This window comes from Rhinolophus sinicus, chromosome X (assembly GCF_036562045.2).
Source record: "Rhinolophus sinicus isolate RSC01 chromosome X, ASM3656204v1, whole genome shotgun sequence".
Classification (NCBI taxonomy): domain Eukaryota; kingdom Metazoa; phylum Chordata; class Mammalia; order Chiroptera; family Rhinolophidae; genus Rhinolophus; species Rhinolophus sinicus.
In genome coordinates, this window is record NC_133768.1 from 73,744,791 (window position 1) to 73,756,929 (window position 12,139).

Here is a 12,139-nt window from a genome sequence, read left to right on the forward strand (position 1 = left end):
GCCCTGGAGGGCTACACTCTTACTGGGGAGACTTAGACTCACAAAGACATATGAACTGCCTTGATAACACAACATCAGAACTTGTGTAGAGCTCTGGAATCAGATAAAGCATGTTCAAATCCCAGCTGTACCACTTCCTAGCTGTGTGACCTTGACAAAGTATCTTAACCTCTCTGAGCACTGATTTCCTCAACTGCAAAATGGAGTACCTATCTCAAAAGGTTGTCATCTAGGATTAAATGAGAAAATGCACGTAAAATGTCTTAGCACAATGCCTGACATAAATACCCAACAATGAGATCTGTTATTTTTTAAAAAAGCAAAACAGCAATAAAGAAATTTAATATCAATTAAATTTTGTAGATAAGTATAGCATGAAACATGGAATGAAAGAACAGGAAGGGGTTAACCAGAACTGGCTTCCCACAGGAGATTGTTTTTAAGCTGGATTTTAAAGTGATAGGTATGGCTTAGCAGAGAAAAGTGGGATGTATTCACAGGCAGAGAGCAAGCATGGAAATAAGCAAGCCATATGTGCAGGTCGATAAGCATACTTGCTTGGCTGGAGAGAATAACAAGAAAGGAGATTGGAGAGAATGGGGGTGGGCAGAACGAGCCAGTTATAAGCTTTGAAGGCCAGTCTGAGGAATTTAGATTCAATGTGATAGAATAGTGGGAATCCACTGTAGGCCCTGGAGCAGAGAAGTGATAAAATGAAAGCTGATTTGGACCAGTGTGCCTGATGGATGGGAGCAAGGCTAATGTGAAACCAGGGAGGTAAGGAGGGGATCATGGTGCTAGAGCAGGAGTGAAGTGATAAAAAAAGGGCCTGACCTGGAGGAACAGCAGTGGTAATGAAAAAGAAAGATGAATGTGAAACATGTACAGACATTAAGAGTGGGCATGCATATCCCTACATACATTCCTTTCTTGCACACATGGTGCACACATAGCCTCTATTGCCTGCTGCATGTAGCCTGAGTGCACTGAAGAATGGCACTATACATGCAGCACAGAGAGGGTCCACATCATGGGTGGGTAGAGAGGTGAGAGACTACATTAGGATATAAATGGAAGATCTTGTTGATGAATGGAGGGGGATAGGAGAAGGTTGCACTTTGCTGAGTGGGAAACAGCGAATGGTTAGGTAGATGATGCAACCATGAGGTGGCAGATGATTCAGGTAGGCCCTACTTTAAGCAACTACTAAAATACATATGAAAAAAACACAAGAGAATTATCCACTTTGCATTATAATGTTTCTACTTTGTAAAAAGAGTTATGTGCAGCAGGCAGAATAATGGCCACCCAAAGATGCTCATGCCCTAACCCCCAGAACCTATGAATATGCTATGTTATATGGCAGGGAGGAATTAAGGTTGCAGATGGAAGTAAGATTCCTAATCGGCTGATCTTAAAATAGGGAGATTAGCCTGAATTATCCAGGTGCGTCCAGTGTATGAGGTGTGATCAAACAGTACAGTGAATGTTTTAAAAATGTATTACAGTATAAGACACATTGCCGTTAAATCCCCCTCACTTTTAACACACTTATCCCATCTTTCTTGCCACTTTCTGAAGCAGCTCTGGAAGTCCTCTTTCGTTAGTGTCTTTAGTTGTGCTGTCCTGGCTGCCTTGATGTCCTGAATCATTTTGACTTTGGGGAAGAGCCAGAAGTCTCACGGTGCCATATCCAGTGAATAAGGTAGATGAGGACACACAATAATGTTTTTATTTGACAGAAACTGTTATATACCAGAAGCCATGTGTAACACGCAGCGTTGTCATGATGGAGGATGATTTACGGCACACTTTAAAGCACACTTTCTCTCAACCGTAGCTCACACCCAACTGACTGCACTGAACAAGTTGAAACATGTCACACATGCTGTTACTAAGGTTCAACGTGCTGTTACCTGTATTGAAGATCCCTGTCTTTCCATTGGATGGCACTCGGCAGCAGCACTCACCGTATTTTGCGATCACAACGAGAAAGGCTCTGTGTCACACATCGCTTCTGGTATGGCGATTTCCGTCAAATAAAAACATTATGGTGTGTCCTCATGCACCTTATTCACCAGATCTGGCACCGTGCGACTTCTGGCTCTTCCCCAAAGTCAAAATGACCATGAAAGGTAAAGGTTTTGAATCCATTCAGCATGTCGAGGCAGCCACAATAGTGCAAGTAAACACACTCACGAAAGAGAACTTCCAGAACTGCTTCAGAAAGTGTCAAGAACGATGGGATAAGTGTGTTCGAAGTGAGAGGGAGTATTTTGAGGGGGATTAATGGCAATGTGTCTTTTACTGTAATAATATTTTTAATCTAAACATTCACTGTGTTTTATGATCACACCTTGTAATCACAAGCGTTCTTTTAAGTGGAAGAGGGAGGCAGAAGAGGTCAGAGCAATGTGATGTAAGGACTCAGCCCAACCCTGATGGCCTTGAAGATAGAGGAAGGTGCCATAAGCCAAAGAATGTGAGTGGCCTTGAGAAGCTAGAAACCCCATTCTCCCCTAGAGCCTCCAGAACGCAAAGGGACACATCCCTGCCTACCTTTGATTTTACCCTAGTGAGACTCATGTCAGACTTCTCACCTCCAGAACTGTAAAGAGAATAGATATATATGGTTTAAGCCACTATGTATGTGTTAATTTGTATAGAAGCAATAGGAAACTAATATATGGTGAGATTCCTTCAAGTAGGAAGATCTCATTAAAGATATGATTTGATTGATAAATATTATGTTTATGCCCAACTTTTGTTACACAAAATCAGATCCATCTATAATCAGAGATGTCTGCTGTTTGCATCAGTAGTTACAAGTGCCCTATGTAATGGACAGGGCAGTATTTATATCTTTCTCAGATAAATCGGCTGTCAGATGGAAACCTGGATCTTTTTTCTCCCTCAGTCTTCCTCTTTTCCTACCACCACTCTATCACTTAGTATGAACTTACTGTTGCTAGGAAGCATGCTAAATCCATTGGGAGATACAAAGATGAAAAAGAAAAGAAAAATAAAACAGGGAAAAACATCCTTGACCTCAAGAAACTTACTGTCTTGTAGGAGAGACAGTAGTTTGCCAATTTATGGCATATTGAAGGGGTTACCGTAGGATAGGTACCAAGAACATGTCAGAATACAGAGAATTAAGGAAACTTCCTGGGGGCAGTTGATATAGGCAATATCTGTGGTTGCTGAGTGGTGCCTCTCTGCATATGTGTGCACAATGGGAAGGATTTCACAGCACAGGGTCCGGGAAGCTCCTTACTGGAGAATGGCTTCCCTGGGCTTTAAAGATAGAAGTCTATCTTTAGGGTTAGTGTCATGCTGTAGCCACCTTGCACAGCTGCATAAGAGCGAGTTAGACACATCTCTATCAACTCTGTATTCAGTGACATCTCAATGATAACTTGAAAGTGGCTATGGTTGGAGTATGTACACTGGGGAAATTGTCAAACACTACAAATCAGGACTTCAGAGAATTGGTTGTTAAATGTTTACAAGCACACACTGCAGAGGGTACATGAAAAAAGAGTGTCTGAATTTCCTTAACAAGGAGCATGGAGGTTAGAAGCCAGACTTGGCCCATTTCTCCCTAGATATGCCACTCTGGTCTGGGAATTTTCTGGAAAGACCTGGTAAAACTAAGATTATTCACTTAAAGCAGTAGTTCTCAGCTCTGGCTGCATAGTAGAATTGTGGGAGATTTAAAAACCACCGGGTACCCAGGCCCTTCCTCTCAGACCATTTAAATCAGAATGTTTGGAGGTGAGGCTGGAGTATATAGGTTTGTAAAACTTCACAGGTAATTCAGATGTGCATTTGACCTGAGAACCACTGCCTTAAAGAGATCGAATATATGGTGATGGAAGGAGAACTGACTCTGGGTGATGAACACACAATGGGATTTATAGATGATGTAATACAGAATTGTACACCTGAAATCTATGTAATTTTACTAACAATTGTCACCCCAATAAATTTAATAAAATAAAATTAAAAAAAAAAAAGATATTTTGTCTTACCCCCAAATTGTCTGGCTATGCCCAATTAGCCTTTCCCAATGCCATGGAGGCAAGAACCCAAATGTACTGGTGGTCCCCTTGCCCCCTCAAGGCCCTTGGATATCCATCCTTTTCCTGTTTTCAGGGATGCTAGGGTAAGCAGAGACTACCTCAGGACTAGTCTCATTTTTAGTTGGCATCCTAGAAAAAGTACTAGGTGCCTTCAAGCTCCCAGAGCACCCCAGGAAGCAGATGGGGCTGGAGCATGTCAAACTATTCTCCGCTGTACCTTTTCATAGCTGGCTGGCCATGCCTCCAACTCCATTCTCCTATTCTCCTTCTCCATTTGAAGATGGCCTGGGACATGCTTAGTTACAGTTTTCACTCAGCTTATTTGTTTTTAGTGGAGCACATGCGAAGGAGTGTGCAAATATCTTTCTTACTCCAAGAGACAGCAGTCTGGTACTGAGACAGCACTGGGCCATTACCATACCCCATTACCAAGGAAGTACACAAGGGGAGAAAAGAAGCCATCAAAGGAATGTCCCAAGGGATCCCTTGTGGCCCAGTGTGTCTCCTATTCTCTTTTGAGCGTTATTGCTCTAGTGCTTCCTGTAGGGATAAGCATTACATTAGACATAATGATCATTAAAATCCTATTTAAAAGAAAATGTTGGTTTTGAAAGGTTCTAAGAAAACTAATCCAATCTCTTTGATCGCCTACGTCTGATTTGAGTTTTACCCCTTCTGGCCAAAAGTGAATTTGTGTTCCTTCTCCAAGCTGCATTTGGCCTGTGCTGGGGCCCAGTTGGCTGTGCAGTGATGCAGAGGAGAGGTTCCTGACCTGCTGTGCTGAGCCAGCTGGGAATGTGCTTGGCCCTCTCTGAACACAGGATTTTGCTTTCATGCTGCTTTATTACTGATATCGGGTTATATTGGGTTAAGAGATAAGAGGGGAAACTGAAGCCAGACAGTTAATTTAATCAGCCAGTTAGTCACACAGCCTCCAATCTGTCCATTAGCCAGCCGACCAGCCAGCCAGACAGCTTAACCGGTCAGGATGTCAGGCTATTAGGTTGTTAGGCATTCTTCTGTCCTGAAGCCAGCTTGTCAGCCAGGGCAGGAGTGGGTCAGACTGCCCTGCAGCCAGCTAGTCCATCAGTTTGTCCAGCAGTCAGCCTGTACTTTGGTCAAATGGTCCTTCATTCTATTCGTCAGCCAATGCCATTTCCTCAAAGAAGCTCTCTCCATCATCTGGAACCAAATTATTTACACATGCTCACATTCTCACCCACCCACACACAGATCCAGGACATTCTATGTTCTGATAGCTGTCTGTACTTTGCCTTCATAGCACTTATCACACCTTGCAGTCATATTCATTTTTATGATTATTTGGTTTATGTCTTATTTCCTGCTAGATTGTAAGTGTCATGAGGTCAGGAAATGTGTTACCCTGTTCTGGGATGAGTGGCTGCATCTTTCAGTGGGTAATGCTGCCCATGAGCCATCTAGCCAGTGTGTAGCACCTTGCTGGGTGGACAGAGCGGGGTGTGGGAGCATTTCAGCTAGAGGGACCAACAGAGGTTAAGGTATGAAGGGGTACAAGAACGTGGCATCTCTGGCAAACTGTAAATAATGTGCCATTGCTACAGCATAAGATGAGGGACTGTGATGGAAGGAGGGCACAGGCAGAGTTTGTGGGAGTTATGCTTGGAGCCATAAGTTGGGTCCAGGTCCTGAAGGGTCTGTGTGGGTTGGAAGGCAGTGGGTTTTAGGTGATGAGCTATATAAGATTTTAAGTGACAGGGAGAGTCGTATTTTAGAACATGACTCAAGCAGCAATATGGAGGTGAAGTGGATAGAGACTGGGGACAGGGAGGCCAATCAGGAGGCTATCTGGAGGTCATGAGGTAAGTGTGTCCCCACCTTTTCCATATTACAAAAAAAATGTCATGATTTGTATGGCACACTGGAATAAACAGATAAGGCAGCTTGTGGGCAGAGGCAACAGGACCTGAAGGCTGCAGGGTTCAGGATCTCAGTACACTTGTCACCCATTCACACATACCTTCAGAGTTTTGGCCTTGAAGGAAGATAATGAGGGCCTGAAATAAAGCAGTGGCAGCAGGAATGGCCACGATGTCTGTGACGGCTCCTGAGGCAAGCCTAGCGAGTCTTTGGCCCTCATAATATGGTGGTCGCAGCTACTCACTCCCAAACCTTGGTGTATCCTTCTGCCATTGGTGGCAGGTAATGAGGCAGAAGGGGGTATGTCATTCTCTCCCCCCTCCCATTCCATTTCATTCCCCTCTGTCTACCTTGTTATACACAAGATTAACCATTCTGTTATGACTGAGAAACATCCAGAAACATCCATCAACTGGAGGTACAGACATCCCCTCAGCTCCTTCCTAATAATGACTAAAGATAACATCTCAGTTAGGCCCCTTTTTCACTGGAGAAAGGAGCCATTGGTCCTTGGGTACAGACCATTCCTTTTCTTGCTGATGGTATTGCCTGACCTCCATAGGAGCATCACTAACTCATTGCCGAAGAGGCAGAATCCAAATGCCTCACTGTGGCACGCAGTATAATTGGATGTATGGTAACTATTAAACAATTCAAGATAGGATTCAATTCAGCACAAGATTGTGTGATGTAGACATAAGCACTGTACAAGTTCTGAAATAGGAAAAGAGCTCAAGGTGGAAATAGACTGGAGATGGTAATTTGGGAATCCCCAGCACAGAGTTGAAAGTTGATGCCCTGATGATGAAGAACTAAGGGTAGAGGACTGAGCCTGAGGTATGGATCAGGTGGGGAGGTTGTGCAAGAAGAGCCTGCCAAACAGCAAGATGGAGATAGCCAGAGATTACAGAAGCAGAACACAGTATCACGTCACAGAAACAGAAGCCAAGAGAAGAATTTCCAAAGGAGACGGAGATTACCGTTGGCAAATGAAACAAGCTGAGAGATGTGAAAATGAACACAAACTACTGTATTTAGCTGGAAAGAACCTTCACTTCTTGATCAGGTGGCAAACTATGACCCATGAGCCAAACCAGAGCCAATCCTGTTTCTGTAAATAAAGTGTTGTTGGAACACCGTCACATCCATTTGTTTCGTTTATGGATTATCTATGGCTGTTTGCACACTACAATGGCAGACTTGTTGCAACAGAGTCTATATGGCCCGCAAGGCCTGAAACACTTACTGTCTAGCCCTTTATTGAAAAAGGTTGCCAATCCCTGGTTTTCATGAACTGCAAAATATTCAATTCAAGCTATGTGTCGGGATCCTAGGAGATAGCAAACAAAACGGGTGCAACTTTAGCCAAAAACTGAGCTGCTATGGATTCAGAATGGTTCCCAAGGTGATGGTCCAGCTAAAAGAGGCTAGTCTAGTTGGTGACCAAGTTCCATCAAGTCATCATGATGTCCCTTTTTACTGCCAGTACCCTAGTGGAGGCCATAATCACCTCTCACTTGGACTTCTCACCGGTCAGAGAAGGGACTCATTCCCTCCTTCTGACTCTTTTAGCTCTTAATTCCCAGTCTGGGAACCCTCAAAAGTCAAGGAGACCTGTGGCCCCACGACTCCCTCTTCAGCCAGTCTTCAGTGGTCTTGATCTGGAGGTGACTGCCCTATCCCAGGAGAATGCTCCCATGGCTGACTTCCATCTGATCCATACTTATTTACAAGGCATACTTTTAAAATTACAATACAGATATTGGGAAGATTTATTGAAAAGGTGCTGATTTTTTAATTTTTATTACATCATTTTTGATGTATCATTGCCAGGTCTCTGAAGCAGTCAACTATCTAATCCCAGGATTAATTTGACTGATTTAAGGTCAGGAACAGAAGTCAACAGAGTATGCTAGTATTTCCCAAAGTGGGTTAAAAAAAAATCCTGAGAACACCATGAGATGTTCTATGAAAATAGATTTTTTTAATCAAGTAATTTAGAAAAGTTGGAATACTGAAGTCTCCCTCTTGAAGTTTCACAATGCGCCTTAATACAGAGGGAGCCAAAAATATGTATACACATTTTAAGAAAGGAAAAAAAACTGCATTAAAATTGTAATACTCAATATATACCAATAATAAAAGATGAATACAAATCAGGTTTGACTTCTGCGATTACAAGAGGTGCTCAAAGTGGTTACCATCAGCATCCAGACACTTCTGATTACCTGATTACGGCTAACACTGTTCGGTAGACTTCTGTGGCGAACATGTAAACTGTTCCAACACCAAAGCAGAAGCAGCAGGACTTGTTGCTGTGTGAGACCTCCCAGATCTTCCCTTGTGCACATCACACACACAGCACCATGTGTCTCAAACGTATCATGAATACGTGCAATTGTTGGCGTGTTGGAGGTTCTGTTGCAGACTCACACCTCCATTGTTGTTGTACTTCCATAACGTTCTCGAATTTCAAATACCACTTCAAAATGGGCTTGCACTCCTCGAATGACAACCATGCTTCCTCCATTTTCTTTGACTGTCCTGCCTGCTGCGTGGTGATGCTAGCATTCATTTGATTAACACCATCTTTTGAGCAAACGTCATACTACACATTGCCACTGTAACTCAATTCAACTTCAAAAAGTAATACATAGGCAAGCCCGGTGGCTCAGGTGGTTGGAGCACCATGCTCCTAACACCGAGGTCGCCAGTTCGATTCCCACGTGGGCCAGTGAGCTGCGCCCTCTACAGCTAAGATTATGAACAACGGCTCTCCCTGGAGCTGGGCTGCCGTGAGCAGTCGAAGGTCGGCATGAGCTGCCGTGGGCTGCTGTGAGCGGTCGACCGAGGATCGGCGACTGACTGTCTCAGCTGGGGGCAGCGCAAGGCTCATAATACCAGCATGGGCCAACGAGCTGTGTCCTACACAACTAGATTGAGAAACAACGGCTTGAACCGTAGTGGAGGGGGGAGGTGGAAAAAGGGGGGAAAAGTAAATAAATAAATAAATTCTTAAATCAGAAGAAATTTCTGAGGCCATGTGCCTCAATTTTTGGTTCATAAACTATGGTTCCTATAACCATGCAAGTCATCTTTTCTTCACTATCATTCTCCAGAGAATTGAATCTGTATCCTTTCTTTCTGTGTCCTCATGTTTTTTTCCCACCTCTCTCCTAGCCTCTGGTGCTGTTGATGGAGTGGCCTGAAGCCACCAACTTTGCTTGCCTGATTGCGGGGTACTGCCGCCTCCTGCTGGATTCCAGGAAGATGGTCTTCTCCAGGCCCACCAGCCAGCCTCTTCCACCTCCAATGATCAAGGCAGGTAGGGCTCAGCCTCGGTTTTCAATGTGCCGGAGGCCCTTTGGACCCTGGAGACATGGAGGGAGGAGCTCCGCTGTCTTAGTTCTCACTTCATTCTGCCAGCGCCTGGTTTACCAGGAGCCAGCCCTGTACCACTGCGTCCCAGTTGGCACAAGCCAGTAGGAAAGACAGCTGGCCTTCAGATGGGCTTGTCCCACAAAGGATGCCTGTGACAACACATTGTGATTGAGTCAGTGAACGATTGTAAGATAAAAATAGCAAACAAGCGATAAATAGAACCAATTAAGGAATCACACTGAATCTAAGGCAACGCTTTAGAGGTACATTGATCTAGAAGAGATGCATGGGTGTTCTGGCTTAGTTGAAGTAGAGGTTGAAAATAAAGATAAAACCTTTCTTTTGTTCATCATGGAGGGTTGACAGCTGCCTGAAGTAAGAAGCCACAGAAGGCTGGGGTAGGAAAGACTGTGCAGGCTCAGAGTATAGTCCAGCAGGAGGCTTGGAGATAAGAGGGAACACCACTAAGAACAAAGTCAAGTACAGCCCCCAAACAGCTCAGTGCAGCCACCCCTCAGAGCTGTCTTGATGATGGCACAAGCAGGGGCCTTGGGAGAAATTAGCCCAGTCCAGGTATTCCTGCCTTGGACCAAAGTGGGAGGAGGAGGAAGAGACCGAAAAAAACAGGTACTCCTGGTATACGTATTAGACCTAAGGCTCGAGTACACACAGTAAGTGCTCCCCCCACCCTAGCACCCAAACATCATGGGGGGAAGCTGAGACTTACCACCCAATAGTTGCCCTCCTCACATGCTGAAGACCCTTCATCCACTTGCCTTGCTGCTGAACTATTTATTTTCTCTTCAAGGCTGTCTTGCTATCACATCTGATCTAGATCCAGTAGTTTGAGAGTAGAAGCACATACCCGATAGATATCCTAGCACCCAGTGGGCTATGTACCCACACATACCCTCTCACCTCATGATCTCTTCATCACGAACATCCTAACAAGGCCATATTTACATTTCATAACATTTTCTGCAGGAATTAGAAGACAATCCACCAAACACAGATTTGGGAAAGGATAGGTGGCCCTGAGGCATATGAAGTAGGCCACATAGAGAAGCAAAAGAACTGACTTGGAATAGAAAGAACCCAGAGGGCCAAATTGCCACACATCTCCAGGCAAATGGCTGCGAAGTGAGTGGCCATAGGTACCGCCTGTGATGGCCAAATGATGGTAAAGCCAGCATTAGCATTGTCAGTGTCACCTGTGGACTTCCTTTCTGTCATCACACCCAAGTAAATTATACCTCTTACTGAGCAGGATAGAGACGGAGAAAGGAGAAAGGAGAAAGGGAAGGCAGAAGGAAGAGCCAGGAGCCCAGCTGAGGACCAGATGTGGAAGTGAAGGTTATTTGCGGGGGTCCATTTTAAGAAGGTCCCTGGGGTGGCTCTATAGTCCCACCCTGCCTTCCAAACGGTTTCTGTCACCCTATCAGCACCCTTGCCAGTGCTGTCATTAAGTATTCCCCTTGCTGTGGGGATAGTAGCACCACATGAGGGACACGGGCTTACTGTGTCCCCTCAGTCTTACTGAACACATTGCATGTTGCATCCATTTTGCTTTTCTATTGCGGTTTTTGCTATTATTTTTAACCTTTTAAACCGCAAGTACTTTTGCACCAACCTAATAAAAGCAAATCAATTTTATTGGATTCTCTTGGAGGTATTGCAGTCTGGAAAGGAGGCTTCTTCTATAAATGCTAGGCATGGCTTTAGAGCCCCTCCCTGACTCCTGAGAGATTCAGTCCTTGGGCCTGCAGTTGTGGGGGCTCAGGCTGCCTCTAGCACAGGGCCTGTCTCCACGCAGGAGCCAGATGGACCACCGTAGTGTCCCGCTGTTTATAGTGCTTGACCTCCCTAGGGGCTTGGGCCAATGACTGGGCCCAGTACTTGGCTTTTAGTTTCTGGGTTGACAGCAGCTATCCAGTGCTCTTGGTGGGTGGGGCAGCGTAAGCCTCGTGGCTTTGCCTGTTGGGGGGCTGTTGAGAATATCTTATCTCATGGCCCCAAGGATGGGAAAGGTGGACAGCAAGCGGCACCACTGAGGAGACCTCCACCCAGGTTACAGCGAGGGGCCATGAGTTCCAGATACAAAGCTGAGATCGGATTCCTCCATCAGCCCCTACTTTTATCCCAGAACAGAAGCCCCAGTGCCAACTGTGGTTTAGGAAAAGCTTATATATAGGGAGCAATCATCCTTCCAACCTCATCTGGGCTTTTCCTTCAGGGGCTAAAGCTCCAGCCCTGGTCTCTCATAGCCTGGTCTCTAGCCAGATGTATATTCTTGTCCTATAGCAGCTGCTGGCTACCAGCTAGCCCAACTCAATGCTCAGCCGACTGGGCCTAAAGGGTGCTGTTAAACCTGCAACTGGAAAAGAGAAAGCATCACCTCTCCTCTGAGACCTGGAGAAAGAGTGAAATGGGGACATGGAAGGGAAGAGATTATTTGTTGGGCTTTATTAGTTTTTCCAAAGTAGGTATTTCACTTATTCACTCAACAACTATTTCTGAAGTACTCATTATGTGCCAGGCACTGCAGGTCGAACTGTGAATAACAGGCCTGGTCCTTGGCCTCACAGAGCTTACAATCTAGTGGGAAGAATACAGACAGACAATTAAAGGGATAATGCCAATGCAGTAAAAGCCTTTACATTTAGATAGAGGCAATTCAACAGAACAACACCTGGTCTTGAGGGAACAACTTAGAGAAAGTCTCAGACAAATGCCAACTCTCCACCTGTACTGGGGAGATAGGAAATCCAGAGGCA

The 12,139-nt window shown here is 44.9% G+C and overlaps 1 protein-coding gene across 17 annotated transcripts in view; it reads left to right on the forward strand.

Annotated features, from left to right (window-relative positions):
* The window catches only part of FRMPD3 (FERM and PDZ domain containing 3), a 131,015-nt gene that overhangs the window by 106,073 nt on the left and 12,803 nt on the right, over positions 1-12,139 (forward strand). For all 17 annotated transcript variants that reach the window (XM_074323518.1, XM_074323526.1, XM_074323521.1 and 14 more), the window contains one exon: positions 9,165-9,309. In XM_074323518.1, the coding sequence (XP_074179619.1) occupies positions 9,165-9,309 (145 nt within the window). The remainder of the gene's footprint in view (positions 1-9,164; positions 9,310-12,139) is intronic.